At 38.6% G+C, this 18,662-nt stretch overlaps 1 protein-coding gene across 8 annotated transcripts in view; it reads left to right on the plus strand.

The window, feature by feature from the left end:
- trpm3 (transient receptor potential cation channel, subfamily M, member 3) overlaps positions 1-18,662 on the plus strand; it is a 131,965-nt gene that overhangs the window by 6,249 nt on the left and 107,054 nt on the right. For 7 of the 8 annotated variants that reach the window (XM_055049274.1, XM_055049279.1, XM_055049275.1 and 4 more), the window contains exon 1: positions 17,372-18,289. The exons of the other annotated variant lie outside the window; for it this stretch is intronic. In XM_055049274.1, coding sequence (XP_054905249.1) covers positions 18,200-18,289 — 90 coding nt within the window. In that variant the 5' untranslated portion in view covers positions 17,372-18,199. Of the gene's footprint in view, positions 1-17,371; positions 18,290-18,662 lie in introns of those variants that run through there. 8 annotated transcript variants of the gene reach the window in all.

The following is an 18,662-nucleotide window of genomic DNA, read 5'->3' on the forward strand; positions in this document are numbered from 1 at the left end:
CACGTTTGTATGACTCGTGGATGCGGTCATTAGCAAATCAATACAAATGTAAGCTGCCGGGCACACGTGGGTTTCCGTGAATCTCTATGGGTGCGCCCACAGAATCAGTGCCTATGATTCAGATCATGCAAATGGCTTCATCAGTTTGTTCGTATGTGTGTGAAACAAAGAATGTTGTGGTTTTAAATTGCATAAACATTCAAAACACTGAGCATAGATACAGAAACAGAAGAATACAGCTTGAAAGATTGGCAACAAACATGTAAAAGAGTGCTCTTACCTAACCAAGCACAATCCCCTCGATGGAACAGGATGATTTTCCTTGTCAGGTACAAAGAATACAGGTAAACAGAGTGAAACCCTCATCCAGTCAAAGTTCAGACTTAAATGCAACCGAATCGAAACTGCATCAAAAAAGACATGGCTCTTCACAGAAACTACCTATCAAGTCTGACTGTGCTTAAGCTCTTTTGCTAAGGAGGATGTGCAAAACTAATCAGTCTGTGTGAAGCAGACTTCGACTCACCTCCAATGATTTGTAACTGTAATTTCAGTGGTCGGTGGCTTGACATTGTATTGACACAGGGAGGCTGAATAAGGCACACTTCAGATTTTACTTTATTGGAAAAAAAATCTGATAATCATGTATGATTTCCCTTCTGCTTTGCAGATACGTGCTACTTTTTGTCAGTCTGCCACATGACATTCCTATAATACACTTTAAAAGTGGTGGTTATTATGGTTTGTGTCGTGATAAAATGCTCAGTTAGTGTGAATGCAAGACACGAGGAGAATCTGAAAGCTAGGTTGAATTTGAAAAGCTGGGTTTATTTAAATACATCCTAAAGGCATACTTTGTAAAAATCAAGAGTCAACAAGGCTGAGCAACTGTTGGCTTGTAAATCATTGACATATTGAGTAGAGCTCATTATGATTAAGGTAAATTAAGGAGCCAGTGCTAAAGGGAAATGCGAGAGCCATCTGGAGAAAGGCCAGTGGGTGGCAGACGGACAAAGACAGATGTGATCTCTGAGCACATCTTTCCCTTTGCTACGTTCAACCTCAGCACTAAAAGCAAACCAGCAACATAACACCTCCAGAAACAAACCATGATGGAATACCGTAAGATTTTATTTCTTGCCATTTCCTTTGCGCTGCTATGAATCTCATTTAAACTCTGTAATTGGCATCTCTATGTAACCATCATGTGCGCACCTGAGACTTTCATTTCACTTTCACTTAGCGCTCCAGAGAAGCGGAGTTGCAACAAATCTGAGACTGCAGGCTGGCGGCATGCCTGCACAGCTTAGTCCTCAAAATTTTAATCAGCTTGATCCACCTTGTGGCGGCAGACCGGGGGTGAAAATAAGCAGGTTATTTGATGGTGGTGATGGTTTGAGCACGTACATTAAAGTAGGAGTTGACTGACTTATTATGTCAGTCAGTATTTGGAAACAATTGAAGTATCATGCAGGGTTTGTTTAAACGGGGAACACGGTGGGAGGTGTTGGTTAGTGGGAGTTATTGCTGAGGAGGCAAAGCCCCTTTAAGCACTTGTTTCTATGGGATTGTTTTTGCGTGTATGGGAATCAGAGGAGACTGAGAACTGAGTAGCCATAAGTACTTTTGATACCTTAAGGTGATACAAATTACTTTTCATCACATAGAGAAGTAAGGCAATACCTCTGTTTTATTGTGGCTTAGCTAAGAAGACCTTATCCTGCATTTGAAGAATTGATGTGAATGGTGAACTTTTCCAGCTGGCACATTGAAAGGCCATGTTGAACTCTGACCATTAAAAGTCAACGAAAGCAAGGCTGCATGCTTTACTTTTGTTGCCGTCTTCAATGCTTTGTGAACTCACCTCACTGACAAATGACCTCCGATGACCCGAGAGCCATTATTTGTGGACGCGGTATGAACATGTGGGATGGGACGGTGCTTTCTGACCTTAAAAACGACCCGTCAGTGCTGCTGCTGTTTGACTCCAGTTGACTTGTTTTGTTGCAGCCTGCCAACTTGTTCTGAACCGTTTGTGAGTTTGCCTGCTCTCATTGCCGTTGTCTGGTTGAACTGCTAAAAATAGCAACAAAAAAAATAGAGGCTGGCAGATTTTTTGTTTGTAGATGAAATGCCACATCCTACACAACTTTATTTTTCTCATTTTGAAAATGCCAGACTAACCGTCCTTCAGATAAAATTGTTCAGTGTGATTGTCTCCAGACACATTTATCTCTCTTTCTTTCTCTCCAGGTAATTTTATGAGAGGTTGAAGTAATGTTGCATACCTGTAATTGCTCTTTTCCCTTGAAGAGTTCTGGATCATTTGGTGAAATGCAAGTGTAAATGATCACAGTTTGTGCTAATGAGTAAGAATTGAATCTTTTTTTCCATTATGTCGAAGTGATGGAACAGAGTTGTTGAGTTGAGGAAAGTTTTTAGAGTTTACTGAAGAAGTAAAAAAATAATAAAATAATCTTTGCAGATGTGTTGCATTAGAAATACAGCACCACAGACATTTAAACTTCCATGTAATTTATTGGAATTTCTTAAAAAGAAAATTATACATAGATTTAATTTATGTAAAGAGGGGGGATATTTTGCATTGCTCAGCATTAGCGCAGGGTGGAGCAATTCACACACATGGCATGGTGACATGCCAAAGCCAAATATAGCTTCTCGCAATCGGACATTATTTCAGTTGCTCCCCTTATGGATCTGTCAGATTACCGGCATGGGTTCCTGATCAAAGCTCCTCTAAAACCTTTCTCTAAGCGGCCTTGCTCTGAATTTCCTCTGCTAATTCATCCTAGAGAGGAATGCAGGTGGAGAGACAGAGTAGACAAAAATGTATTGAGCAATGCTCAGTCATGCCTCACTCCAAAACAGCTTCCATCAGACAGCCCGCATTAAATTACTTTTCTTTTGTGTGTGCTCCATCAAATAAGTTTTTTTTTGTTTTACTTGTATCGAAGTTGAATTTCTTGAAGTCCACACTGCCATTCTCTACATACCACAGAGCTTTTGCCTTTTAGTCTCAAACATCAGAAATTAGGCATTGTCTTTCTGAATGGTGAATTCAACATTAAGCAGACAAGTCATACATTTTGGGATTAAAAAAAAAAAAAAACAGCTGTTAAGCCTAAACTTCAATTCAGTGCAGATGCTATGAGGTAAAATACCCCCCTATGGTTAGCATGCTAACCTGAGGGTAATTTATCTGGGTCTTAAACTCAGCAGAAAACAACCCCTTTGAGTCCCTGCACACACACACACACCTACACACACGCACACGCGCATGCACGCATTCACCAACCCTGAAAGTGTTCCCTGGATTAATGACTACCTTCTAACTCAGTTAATCTGTCACTATCCCCTGCGGAGCCCATGCGTCTCATCCTGTAATCAAAGTGGAAACCAGCAAAACATAATTGGCTTTTGAGTTTAGTTTAAGCTCAATATTATGCTTCATATAAATGTTCTAATTTTTTTCTGACAGCAGCGGAGCTGGCATATCTCCCCATTAGTTTTGTGCAGGAACCACAAAATTGTCCTTTTTTACAGAGACCGTTTTAAGTCCAAACAAAATATTCAGCTGTCATTAAATATAGAATTATCTTTTTTATGTAAATGTAAATATTTTCTTTCCATGTAAATGTGTTTGAATGGAGAGCTGCTGATCTAAAATCTGTGTAGCACGCTACCTTTGAACTGTGGCTTTGAAGATCTGCTGTCTGATGCCACGAGCGCTGGGCTTTGAGGATGAGCAGATCCTAAAATGTATTACCTGGTGTAGACAGGTAGGCTGTAATGACTGCCATTATATCTATACCCAGGGGTCTCTTTGCCACAGGGCTGTGGAGCTAGATGTGTTATGCTGACCCACAGTTTGGTAACATGGACAGTTCAGGACTTGAATGTTTAAAATGTTTTGATTTCAACAGTTTCAAAAGTGGATGGACCATTAACTCTAAACACTGTTTTGGCAAGAACAGTATTCAGAGGTCCTTCCAGAATTATTTAATTTAAAAAAAATCAAATGCAGTTAAAATTTAAACTTGAAAAGAAGTTTGGTGCTGCGGTGTCTTTACATTTAAATTACATTTAGTATTTGTAAGCTAGGCCAAATGTTTAATTGAAGGAGAGATCATTGTCAAATTAAATCCCTTCAGAAACATCTGGTTCATAGATAACTTAAAATTTGAATAGCCCTCGTCATTAAAAAAAATGAAAAAATTCTTTGAAGCAACGTATTTTTGTGATTTGAATCGAAACAGAATAGAATTTAATTACATCTTTAACATCTAACTGAAAACCTTTCTGTTTAAAGGTTTTATTTCAGGTTTCTGTGCTTGATCTCTTAGAGTCACACAGACAACTGGAGAAAGAGGGGGTTTGCTTTGAAAAAAGCAAGTGAGAAGACTAGGCTGTTGCACCAGGTTGAAATGAGTGACTGTTCATTATGTTGGGTTCTGACACTGAGCCATGTCTGCATTGCTCTGTTGACTCAGAAGATTAGATCGGCAAGCACTAAAGCTAATCTGGAATTTATAGATTTCTGTGTGCTCGGTGTGTGTGTATTCGCGCATATGTGAGTGTGTGCACGTCTTTGAGCTCCGAGCTGACATGGACTTGTGGGTCGGCGGTATTACCAGGTGGGTCCTGCACTAATCTGCCAGTCCACAGAGAGAAAAAGTGTCAATCGAAAGAAAAAGGCCCAATCGCGTCACTTTTCTCGGGAGGCGACTTGCCTGCTGGATTCCTCTTATTCCTGACATACAAAATATTGCTGCAAACAGATGGCCTTCCACTTGTTTCTGCTGTTCTCAATATAATAAGCAGGCTGAATACAATACAAGATTAGACGTGTGTTCATTCAAGGGAACATAAGCAACTCTAATGTGTAAAAGGATTAAGTGGCGCAATGAAGGCTGAAATATTCAGATCATAATTTTTGCATAGAAATAAAACTGTGAAGAAGTAGCTCTTTATTTCCAGCCTCCTCATGCTATCACTCTACATAATATGTTCCTGAAAGTTTTGAGGATCTTCTGTTTTTTTTGCAAATGTGATGCATTTTTGTTTAGATTTCTGCAGCTGTGATTTGGTCTTGCATAACACACTCATGAACACTGAGCTCACCTGAAGAAAGTGACGCCTAATCTAATTTAATGGAATTTAATGGAATTTCTTAAAAAGAAAATTATACATAGATTTAATTTATGTAAAGAGGGGGGATATTTTGCATTGCTAAGCATTAGCGCAGGGTGGAGCAATTCACACAATTCTTTTGATGTTCCTTTGACTTCTTTTGTGTCAGCCACAAATGTTAGTGTTTTTCTCATCTTCCTTCAAATCAGGGAATGTCTTTTAGTCTATTTGTTGTTGTTAGACCTGATCTATTAAACTATTGTTTTTATTCTGAATGTGTTGGTAATCAGGCTTCCTGTTGACGGTAAATTTGATTTTATATTATTCGCACTAAATCCACTATTTAACAATAGGAAAACTCCATCTCCTCAAAGTACAGTCATTGAATGAAACAACTGCTTTAAAGCTTCCTTTTGAATTTACTTTTATCTTTGTTTGACACCAAGTTGTTTGTTTTTTCTTTCTTTTTTTTACAGTGCTGTATATAAAGAAAACTCCTGATTAAGTGTCACATGTGTTTTCTGGACACAGATCCAATTCTATCTGTTACAAAGACCAGATAGAATTGGATCCAGAACAAAAGATTTCATAAAATGCAATTTGAAAATGTAAAAAGCCAGTGATTATGCGCTCTCATCTTAAGTGACTTAAAGCACCAATTATGTGATTCCCACCTTTAAGAGCCTGTTTCCCCACAGAGCAAATTGTTATTCAGAGGTAGTCCAGCAGGGGTTGGCATATTTGATTCAGCTTTACAGGGGTTGTCTTTCATCTTGGTGACAATTTCTTCTGCATCTTGCACAGCCCAGATAACCTCTAAAGTACAGCATGCTGCAGCATTTTAGGCAACCTTAAACCCAACCCGAGCCGCGTGACACTCTGATACCACACAGTCCTCTGTGTAAGTGGTACGTAACACTTCCCTTCATTTTCCAACCCATATATTAATACTAATTTCACCAGAGATATTGTAGAAACTTAAAAAAAAAAAAAAACCTTGGGTTTATTCTTGCAAGGCATTAATGATACAATATTGTTAGTGCTCTGATTTATACTTAATTATGTCATAAAATATTTTCACAATGAATGTCAGACAGAAAAACATGTCCTTTTATTGAGATGTTTAGATGGTTATCTATTTAAAATGTGCAATCTTGCGATATATTACAAGATCAAATATAATGTAATAATTACATTTGATTTGTCTCAGCTGTTTATCTCTCATAGTGTCCATGTTAGCAGCAAAGCTTCTCTTCATTGCAGAAACCTTTTTCTCTTTGGTCTTATTGGCTATTCTTGTTCTCACTCTTTTTTCTGTCACCTCACACAATTTTCTAATCCTTTCCTCAGTCGATAGTAGACGGGTGTGTCTCACAGGGGCAGTAGAGATTTTCTTAGTCACACTTATCTTCTTTCAGACAAAAGATTGAAGCGCAGGAACCCCCCTTTCCTCCACCACCACACGCACTTTAGCACCTGTTTTATTTTTAAAAAAGCTTGATATTTAAGCTTGTTGTGGATCAGACGTACTGTTGTCATCCTTTAACTGGAAGAAAAGTGACTTGATTTTTAAAGTCTAAGTGTTGCTGGGCTTATCACTGGTCCACAGAATATACTCATTTATTGTTTGTTAACATGACACTGGATTGATATAAAATGCAAATTTGAAACTCAAAGCATTTTATTAACATGCTTGCTTCACTTTGTAAAGCATTCTATTAAGCTAAATGAGGGTAAAAAGCTTTTTACTTCTTTATATCTGCATTAGTTTATGAGACATAAGTACAAAATTGCTAAAATATAATAAATAATTTATTAAATGATTACCTGCAATGTAATCGGTTATTCAAAAAAAGAAATACAAGTCAAAATATTTATATTTTTCCTACAAAAAGTTATGTGTAATTGTATCATAGTTATAAAGAACTTGTATTGAAAATAGCTGCTCTGCCTATGAACTTGTTTACTTAATTTCAGATGAATTGCAAAGAAAACTATAAAATAGGCGTTCCTCAAAGTGCCATCAGTCAGAATCACAAACTGTATAAATGAAGCTAATGTATTATAATCAGATTATTTATTTGGATCTATATGGGGAAGGGGGCACTTGGTACTAGAAAATGATTGTCTTTTCAAAGACCACCAGCGGCTCTTGTACATTATTCATCTACAATAACAAAGATAGAGTGCCCATAATTGTGCCACACTGAGTGCTGCAACTGCTGGTGCATGAATGCCCTTTTGTAATTTCCATACACCTACACACGAACAGAGCGAGCTGCAGGTTTTACTGTATCTGACTAATCTATTGTGATCTGTCTTTTAACCTCCAGGCATTTAAAATAGTTAAAATATCACAATAATTCTTTATAGTTGGTTTCTAATAGTAGTGTGATGAGCTTTTAAGTACTCTGCACGACTTCATGTTGAATGACTTCAAATTTTACTCTCCACTACATTATCAGGTCAGAAAGGTATAGAAAAGAGTGGCACATTATGCAGCTCCAGGTTCCATATTTAAAACCTGACCACTGTTTAAAACGAGCCACACATTCATAGTGGAGCTTTCCGTTTATCCTTTAAAAATAGGATAAAATGAAACAAAATCTTTGGAAACTGAATTTGAAATTCACAAGAATGTTGAGGCAGATTCATCAATTTAAATGACAAGACATACAAGAATAGCTGTAGAGATATCAAATAGTGTCTTCAACTGAACAGTAAACATATGAGAGTCATTGTCACAGTTTTGTCCATCCTTTGGCTTTAGAGGCAGTGAGGTATTGTGCAAAATACCTTTTATTTAGTCCCTCACCATAAACTTCCCTTGTTCAGTTCAATTTTCATTTTTACATGAAATGTTAAACAGTTCTTCGTTAGATGATCAAAGCATGGGTTATTGACTTATGACCTATGATTTCTTTAAACCGTCTTCAGAACGTCAGCCCTGATGTTGCAGAGATGCTTTGTCATTCTATTGCATCAAAATACAGTAGTAACTGAATCTTGCAACCAAAGCATTATGATAATCAGTACAAATGAATAACTCAGGTGTTTGGGATATAAACGTTGCCCGTAGGTCATTATTTTTAATTAGCACCATCTTCTGACTCTGTTTCTTCTGACTCATCATGATAATGCGTGGTGCTTGTCATCAGTCATCAGTATGCTGGGAATATTGCACTTAGCTGCTTGAGGCAGAGTATCAAAGATAAAAAAACAAACAAACAAACAACTGGTTAACAGGTATGTGAGTTCATTTTTCAGCTCTGTTTGGAATTGCAAAGATCTGTTGCAAACAGATTGTGAAAGTGTTACCCCTTATCAGAGAAAACAAGTGTCTTCGTGATGTTGCGGCTCTGTGTTGGTATTTCTCGCAGAACAATCGGAGGCAGTTCACCAGCGTGTGGGTGTGTGCTTACACACAGTGTGCTAGGAATCAGATAGGTGATAACTGTGTTGTTCAGAGCAATGTGCAACATACACTTGACACACGCATATCAATTAGATTCTGTGACTACCTCGAGTGAAAACTCAGACTCTTGTCAGCTTTGCGTAAAATTTCTGCCTCTTTCAACTATAACTTATCTGTCAAACAATGTTGTATTGAGTCTAGCTTGGTTTAAGATGGGTAAGAAATGGCTTTGCAGCCATGTTAGCACCACTATAACTGCAATATATAGGCAAATTGATGGGGAGTTGTAAGAACTGGTGGAGTGAAACACACTTTGAAAACAGCTGTGTACCTTGTGTACCTGAGCATGTGTACCTGTAGTTCCATCCCACAGCCTGATAATAATTACTTCTCTCCAGATGGAGGAGTGTACCCTACACAGCAGAAGTCTTCCTGCCTCTTCAGGGCAAAGCGAGCAGGGGGTCTGTGGGTGTGTGTGTTCATAGATGTGTTTGAGTGCATATGAAGGGAGGTATTGAACTGTCAATAACTGAGCATCCTCCAGGGAGGAGAGGCGGAGGAAGCCAAAGAAGATAAAGGCTTTTGAGGGATCGTGAATCCAGCACATACAGCTTTGTTAACAACCACCTTTTTGCCAAAGAGCTGACAGTGTCATTTTGTATGTGTCCACTTGATGGATGAGGCACATTATAGAAAATTACAGCCCTGCACCACGACTGCTTTTAGTATCACAATTTTTTTCCTTTGCTGCACAAATGTGACTTTCTCTCCCAGCAAAATTTCACGCGAGTGGGAAAAGCTGTGTAATCTCGACATGGAGATTAATTTGGTTGCTGTAAGTTTTATTCAGTAAATCTGCTCACAATATTCAGGGTTAGATGGGTGGAGAGGATGCTAATCTTTTCTTCTGCAGGGACAAGGAGGCTGGTCAGATTTTGCAAGGTTATGGATGAAGCTAAAGGTAGGGAAATCTTTCAGCAGAACGCTGTGCTGGTTCCAGGCAGCTAATGAAGCAGGGAGACCTTGATGGAGTGGCACCAAATTGACAAGGGACTGTCTAGATTGACATGACAGCCCCTCGACAATCTAGCTCAATTAGATTAGGGTATGCTCGATTTAAATGGGCAATAGCTGACCAATGATGGCCCTTCACATCATCAAGAGTAACCCATAATGTCCATGTTAACACCAAGCAGTTTGGACTTAGGACTTGTTTTCACAGAGACATACTCCAAAATACTGTACCTGCATAGAAATGCAAGTACAGTAACTGCTTGGTATAACTTTGTATGCAATTGTTTCACTTTAATCTCAGCAATTTTATTTCCTTTGTGTTATGTAAACCTTCTCAAGGCACTGTATGGGTAAAGACAAGCAAACCATTTGTTTCCAGTTTTTAAATAATTTTGTTCTTTTTCACAACCTAAATCAGCAGCCTGTTTCAGACAAAACTCTCCTGCTGTGGGTTTGCAGTTTTACTTGTATCTTATTAACTGCCTATAAAATATTATCCTAGGTGTGTCCCTAATAGTATGTTGTATAAAAAGAAATAAGATATGTAATCCTATCACATTTTGACACTGCATATTCAACACAGTGCAAGCTCATTTTCAATGAGCAATCAACTTCACAGCAAATTCTTTCTCGATTGACAGGTGGAAATGGGCTTCCTTCACACTTCTGTCATTGTGCAGATGGGTGGTGTCACACGGTTTATCTGCAAAGATGTCTAAGAGAGTAAATGAGCTGCAGAACACCCACATGCTGTTAGTGGATATAAAATATGCTCCCACTCTGCAAGTAACAACCACAGCAGATTATGACTAGTTATGTGTCATGAGTAAAATATTCTGGCATCCACTGACGAACACACATATCTACAGTTTCATTTCTTTCACATGAAGCCACATAAATCTGTTCTTACGGTACCAAATAACTATGATTTTAGTTGCCACATTAATCAGACTGTGTGTAAAGGTTATCCGTTTTGATGAGCTTTGCAGCATAGGGTGAAAGTAAAAAGTCATCTCTTATTTTGTTTATATTTTCCTTTAAATAAGCCCACTTGTCTTGTATTTTTAAAAAAGACTGCATGATATCCAAAGATCTTTCATTGCTTTTCACTTCAGTGCTTTTACATTGCCACTGTTACAAAGGTATTTTCTTTTGTGTATTAAAGTACTTAGTTTTGGTATCTAACCATGTAAAGACACCTAATTAAGGGAATCATACATACCAGCCAAGGATAGCTTAGGAAACCATCAGATTTAAATTGGACCTTTAGATGCCCTGCAGACACATTACTCCCATCTGTTTTCCCACTTCTGCGAAATTGCCATATGCTTTCCAATTTGACTGACATAAAATATTTTTGCACCAACAGGGTGATTCTCTATAAGCCATTAGGTAAAAACTTGACATGTCTTGTCACGGTGTGCAAGACATGTTTCAAGTTTATTCAGGCAAAACTGCGCATGAGGAGGAAAAAAGGGAGTGTTTGTGAAAAGTATGTAGCTTAAAAAAAGGCGACAGGCAGTCTCTGAAACTGATGCTTTTAAGAAACAGGGAAAACAAATCCACAGAATAGCTACCACAGAAGCCGAGAGATTCATCGTCTCTCAGTTGGTCATCGTCTCTCAGTTGGTCATTCGTACGCCAGGTTTTCAGATAATAGTTACTCAGGAATTGCATTATTGGTGCTCAAGTCCAACGATCTATCTGTGAGAAAACTGATTAGCTCTTCCTACAGCACATCAGTTTTGATTACCTCATTCTTCTTAGTTTTATAAATCAGCTTTTATGTAATGCTGATAAAATTATCACTAGTTTCAATTACCATAGTAAATTTGTTAATATTTAACTGGGGCATATTTAAAGCACAACAACAAAACGGTGCTTTTACCCAGGCCATATTTGTTTTGTTTTTGCCACAGTTCATATTCCAAATAGGTTTTACTATTAAGCAACTGATGCCAGTCTACAGAAGGAATGTCTTCTCTTATTAGCTACTTTTCAAACAAACAAAACATTGAAACTTAACAGAACAGCTTCTTTTTATGCAAAAATGTCAATACCATATATTCATATTTACTTCACTTCATTTTCTCCTTGTCCTTTCTTTCTTCCCTACCTTGTGCCATTTTCTTTCTGTCTTTCTACCTGAGTCCTTTTCTTCCATCCTTCCTCTTGTCCTCCTCATGAGTCAATAGAAAGCTATTGGTGCTGGAAGCAGATGATAGTTTGTGTTCTTTGCATTTATGGGCAAAAGCATCTTTAAAAGCACCATTAAATCACCACTATGCACCATTGCAAAGTGCAATGCAGGCAAAGATGGTAAATGCAGCATAGTTGTTGTTTAAGCTAGTAGTTGCAACAAGATTTGTTGAGTACAAAAAAATGTAAACTAGTTCTTTTGTTATTGGATTTAATTGTTTTTTTTTTAGCAGAAAGAGACACTCAAGAACTAATTTTTGACGAAAAGAACAATACTTTTTTTCAAATATTAGGTAAAATATAGTGTCTTTAGAATAACACTGAAATTGTGCAAAAAACATATCAGGTCTATTTTTTATATAAAAACACTTAAAATCTACTCTTTCAATGTCCAGACTACTTTTTTTTCATTGAAATATGTTCTTCCAGTGAAAGGTTGCTGATTTTATTAAATCAAAGTTTGGCGGCTCAGTCTTCTTTTCTAAAGTTTCTTTGTTTTTTCCGAGTATTTTAATTCTTTAGATTAAAATACTTCCTCTCAAAACGCTGTGACTTTCATGAGCTGCTTCAACTTGTCTTTTTTTTTTTGGTGTTCTCAGCTCTCAGACATAACCAAGCTCTGCTTCTTTTCTTCCATTCATTGTAGCAAGAAAAAAGGTATCCATCCTCATGTCTGCTTTTTTTTAATCTTTCTCTGTCCTTGTCTTTCATTTAGTTTACAATCTTTATACACAGTGAAAAAGCACCGCACTGTCATCATTACTGAGATAGACGCTGAACCTGACAAAAGGCAAAAACCTTTTCATGTCAGAGAACTTCTCCCACGCTACTCCTACCGACTCGGCCCAGGGTCAGCTAGTGGAGATGCTCCAGATACAGCCAGAACGGCCTTGTCATGTTTTGCCCTATCCACATGGAAATGTTGATTTATTGAATTTGTCATGGATATACCACTCAGCAAAAGCAAAGTCAATAAAAGACTTTGCTTTTGTTGAAAAAGCAAAAAACAAAACAAACTCTCACCAGAAATAATGAATAAATATCAAGAATTGTCAGCAATGACACCGTGCCCCTGGTTTTTTTTTTATTTTTTTTTAAAAATAAAATCTTATCCATCATTCTCTATTTAAAACCTTCTGACTTACATTTCAACTGTGGCATTTTTTGACTTCTAAATTTCCATGAATCAAACCATACATGCAAGTCAATCAAGAAAAAGTACAGAAAGAAATTCTGCTCCACTCTGATTTACTCTGATGCACAGTGATCCATGCCATAATTTGAGCATCTCGTATTCTATTGATGTGACTGATATTACACAGAGTCACAAATAATATCACCGCTTTGTGAATCTGCTTGGGCCAACGCTCCAGCAGACCATTGTAGGTTTTGTAGATTGAGCTTTGCATTTGTTTTGTCTGGCGGACCAGTTCTAGTTCACATTGGGATTTTCTTGCGAGGCAAATTTTGCTGCTGTGCTTTCAGTGTACTGAGATTTGAAATTTTTTTCACATCACCGGGACAACTTCATGTGTGGTTAAATACGTCTAAACATCATCTGTAGCTTGTTTTGGAAACAGTCCATTTCTGTCCTAGCTGGTTTTATCATGAACAATTTCTAAGACCTGCTCAATCCATTTTGGTTGTGATAACAAATCACTTTTTTGTAAAGTTTAGGTTTTTTATGTTATTCAAGCTCTGTCCAAAAGCTCTGCAGTAAAATTACTGTTAATCAATTTCTTCATCTTTCACTTTACAGTACCCAGTCGGAGACATAAATGTGTGAAAATCAAATCTCGTCTTGTCAAGTCTTGCTCTGTGCCAAGACACGAGAAGCTTTTAACATTGTGATAATTGGTGCAGCCATGAAAAGCAAGAGGAGAGAAGAAATGAGAAACCATCTGTGTAGTCTGCATGTGTTAAACAGATGCCCTCTTTTGTTGATGATTTATACTAAGCTTTTCAGTTTATGAGGAGATGACGTTGACCCGACTTACTGTGTTAAATATTTTCATACCTTTGAAATAAAAAAAATAAAAAAAAACAGGCAGAATCCTCCGGTTCATTTTGATCAAGAACAGCTTCTAGTTCATTAGGGTTTCAGTTTTGTTCATGCTTTTTATTTCTGTTGAATTCTGTTGCTGGGAACTGGATGAGTATAATGTGCATTTGAAGGCTGCCATCTAGGGTCAAGATGCGGGCAGTGCAGGGTGATTCAGTGAGCTGTGTTTGCACAACCACTTAATAGAGTAAAATGGACAGGTGGGACTTGGAGTGTTAAGGGTAGAAAAATTGGACTGGCATCACTTTTTTCCCCTTCTTTATGTCCATAAATTCACTCCATGTCTGATCTGACGGACGGCTGAGAGAGACTTGGAATGACTGCATGGTTGGTGATGTGGATGCTGTTAATGTCAGTGATTAACTGTTGGTTCAAAACAACGATTAAACACGGGATGGTGACTCAAAGGAGGAATTGGAGCAGACACTAACAGATTGGGATGTTGTTCACTTTAAAAATCATGAGAAGAAAAGGCCTTTTTTGAATTTTGAATACCCTGAAGTACAGCATCGCATATGTATGCTTTAGAAGAAAAAAAATAAATCCTAGATATTTTGAATCCAGTCATACTGTGACATCATGATGTGCTCAAGAGAGAAGTAATGAATTAGTTTCATTTTGCAGACAGTTTCCAGTAACAGTGCTAACATTTGTCTTCATGTCTTGATTGAGTTATGGTATGTGTTACAAAAGCAGGTTAAGATGCTATTGACATCAACCCACTGTGAAATTTCAGAGCTTTTAATTCTCTTATTTAACAAGACAGTGAATGCTTTCTCAGACGATCAAAACATGTCAAATCGGTCACAAAGATCACATTTCTCCTGAAACGTGTCTGATAAGAAATGCAGCTGAGACAAAGCCAAAATGGCTTGTCCATTTCCTTTGTTTGCAGTCAAAAATTGATGTCCACAGATTTAATTCACTTTGCAAAGGAGGCCATGTCTGGCAGAATAATAGCCTTGTTAAATGCTCAAAAATGTCCAAGTGAAAACTATTATTCAGCCTTTGGTTTTGATCATTGAGTTAGTTAAATCTTCACATAATTAATTGAAAACAAAATAATTATGTATTTTGTGACCTAACCTTTTGGGAACAATAACTGCTAGCAAGTAATTTCTGTACTTCTCTGTGTGATGACAAAACTTGACAACAGGTTTGTTGAGCCTCTATTTCTGAGCAAACTGCCTGGCATTTTAAGGGCGGCATCTCCACACTGTAATTTTCAGGTCTTTTCACAGATGTCCAATGTTATTGAGATCTGGACTCACAGAGAGGTTTAATTCTCAGCCATTCTTAAGTGGTTTCAGTTTATTTTCCTCCTCTACCCTTGACCTGCAGCACAGGCTGAGCTCTCTGACAGTGAGTAGTGTGTTTCTCTCCAGGATGCCCTGGTGGTTTTGAAACTTCATTGTGCTCTGTGTAATTTCAAGGTTTTCTGTGTCAGATGCAGCGAAGCAGCCCCAGAACAAAACCAATCCCACTCACCCCACAGTATTTGTGGGGTGAGTGGGATTTTTGTGGATTTTTAATTGAAAACTTTATTTTTCCTTCCGTAAACATAAAGCTTATGTCAAAGTTCTCAAAGCGAACTCTCCAGTTTTGTCTCACTTGTTCATTTTTAATAACAGGGCTGATTGACCACTCTCATCTTAGTAAATGACAGTCTTGCTTTTTTCTGTTTTCTGTCATCCCTGAAATCATAATAGGTTTTCTTATTTGAAGTTCAAAATAAAACAGATATTGCAATCAGAAAATGATCCATCTTGACCTTTTCAGAGACCATCTTAAATAGTTTGTTTTGTTCCTTTTCTACCACTTTTTTTTACATATTTGTTGAAACTGTCACTATGTAGTGAAAGAAAGTCTAGGTCATCTCCCTTTTCCCCATAGTCCTATAGCCATCTGCAGAAATACACAGCTAATGTCTAATCAGAGCCAGCAGGAAGGTCTTAGCACTAGCAATCATTCTTGTGTACTAGCTGCTCTCTCCCTTCCCCTTGCTAGCTGCTGGGCATTGGCTGGTTCCCCATCCCAGAGCCTGCAGTGAATGTGCAAACGAGTTCGATTGGCCACCGATGCTGGCAGATAATCAGTTTTCTTTGAACGACAAGTCCTTTCTCCACCATTACCACATAGAGCAGCACGTACACTGCATTTCTGCAGATGGCAGTAGAATCACAAGGAACATGCTCAAAGTGAGAATCTGTGCTCCATTCAGCCTTTCTGTGATCTGCAGGAAAATCTCTTCGTTTCTCACCTTGAATCGCCTTGACATGTTCTGGAAAACACAGTCTCCTTTCAAAGAGCTACTCGCATTACAGGTTTTTCAACTTATTCCATTTAAACACAAGATTTCTTGATTCATCTTTACCTTGTCGCCTTTATCTTCAATGTGGATATGCCTAGTCATCTCTCCCTGAAGTCTGTTCGGTCTCTGACCAGAGTTGAACAGAACTGGACTACCTTGCAATACTTCCTTTATATTCCCTTTAAATAAGTTGAACGGAGGATGAAAAGGTTTAAGCCGCCTCTGATACTGATCACTTGGTTTGAAACATAATGTAAAATTTTTCTTTTCAATTAACCAAGGTTTCATAGTCTGTTTATAATCTGACTATACTATTTTAGCGTACCTTTGTAAGATAAACAAAGGATTTTTTTCCCTCTTTTATAAGTTTTACTTTTTTACATATAAAATAGAAATAAATATGCCTTGGGTTTTTGATAGAAATAGTAGTTTTGAATGCAACCCAAAAAATGTAGGAGTTTAAAAAACTAACTCCAATCATGCACTTTAACTGATTTCACTAAACTAAAAAAAAAAAGGCTATCGGATGATGATTGAAAATGTTTGGACCTCTTAGTTTAATGCATCATGATTTGATTTTCTGATTTCCAGCCAATTAAATAAAAAAAACAGTTGTTACTGATTGCTATGTGTCATTTCCTTATAGACACAGACAATTAGGGAGCGTAAAAGCCCGTACTATGGCAGGTGATGCCTGGAATAGTTACCATTACCATCATTTTTTGTATTTATTTGTCTTTTACAGTAGATGTTATCAGCTTAAACACAAATTCTGCTGGAGAAATTGTTTTTTCTTCTGGTTATTTCATCTGGAAAAAAAAGAAAACAACAGCTTTTTTTCACCCCACTTTCGTCAAAAGAGGCTGATAAGCAAGAAAAACAAGTGTCAACTGGTGCACAGACAGAAAGCAGGAGTCAATTGCTGCAATAAATTTCAGCAAATGAGCGAAGGCGAAAGAGAGATGCTTGAGGGCAACGAGGAAGATGTTATCCACAGTGACAGTCGCAGCATCAGTCCCGTCAGAGGTTTCTAAACCACTTTGGAGAATTTCCTGCATAATTATGATGTCTCACGTGTGGATTTCTAAGTAGGTCGCACTCCTCTCTGTTGCTGCCGCACCAACTTGTTTCATGTGCTTCCATCTTCAGCCTCCATCTGAAGGCACTCTTTAAGACAGAGCTTTGGCTCTGCTGCAACCCATTTCCACATGGTGCCTCATCACATCTCTTCCTTCTCTTCCCATTCTCTCCATCAGCCCTCCTACCACTGTATCTCTCCATCACTCCTCCTTTTCCCATGTACAGAAACAATCATTCTCTCCTCTCTCCATATTTTCAGCTGGTTCATCAGTTTTGCTTGATATCATTATTCCATCTCATTTTTCCTTCACCCTCTCTCTCTCTCAATCTCTTTTCCATTCTCTCTGTTTTCATCTTGGAGACAGGAGTGTGAATGCAGTCTCAAATCTAAGTCTCCTCTCTGCTTATGCGCTCTGCGCTACGATCCTTCTTCCTCTCCCCTCCGTGCTTTACTGCACTGCTCACATCCCCTCTCTCCACATCTCCTTCTCTTCCTCACTTTCTCCTTCTCTACCTGCATCTCTGTCTCACCACAGGCTTGCATCTCTGCTGGGCATTGCTGTGCTCTGCTTTGCCATTTGGAGGAAGGCTGTACGCTCTGGGGATCTTTTTGCGCCAGGGCTGAGCACACTCCGGCTTCTTGCAGAGGAGGATTTAGCCGCTCTTGGTGCACCAGGTTTGACTTGCTTTGGATTCCTTGGATCTGTGGGAGCTGGAGAACAGGGGAGGACAGGAGGAGGAGGAGAGGAGTGAGAGGTTTACTGGCTTGGAGGAGTCGCGGCTTCAAGGTGGTGGCGGTGGCGGCTGATGGTTGCCTGTCGAGGGTCATGCCCTGGGACTTGCACATTATTCGGCAGTTGGAGTTGGAGACCCTCTCCCATTTTTGCCCCCCTCGTGGGGCAGAACTAATCCTGGTGCCGGGGAAAGCTACCGGGCACCAGTGGCTGCAGCGTGAAGAGTGGACACCATGAACCAGCTGGACGCACCAAGACCACTTAACTGGACCATCAGGAAACTGTGCCATGCAGCCTTCCTGCCATCTGTGCGCCTGCTAAAGGTAAAAAAAAAAAAGACATAAAAACCACAAGAGAGCAGAGAATGAAAATGAGCTAAAAAATAGATGCCCAGGGAGATGGGAAAAAAATATGTCAGGCAGCTCGCCTGCTTTTCCGCTCCTCTCCAAAGGAAGACAGCTGTTAACATTCTTTAGTGTGAACGCTGAAGAATTTTCTTACAGAAGAAAATTATTTATTGTGCTTTAAATCGGCGAAGGCTTGGCTTTCATTAAAGGAAGGACAGTGGGTATTTTTCAGTTGAAAATAAGATAAAGTGGGGCAAAGCTGCCAGCGTAATGCTCTCAGAGGGGAGCTTATAGGGCTGGAGGAGTGGGGATGTGCAAAGAGTGGCGGACAAAAATGGAGACAGGGAGA

Source organism: Poeciliopsis prolifica, unplaced genomic scaffold (assembly GCF_027474105.1).
Source record: "Poeciliopsis prolifica strain line A6 unplaced genomic scaffold, Auburn_PproV2 SCAFFOLD028, whole genome shotgun sequence".
NCBI lineage: Eukaryota > Metazoa > Chordata > Actinopteri > Cyprinodontiformes > Poeciliidae > Poeciliopsis > Poeciliopsis prolifica.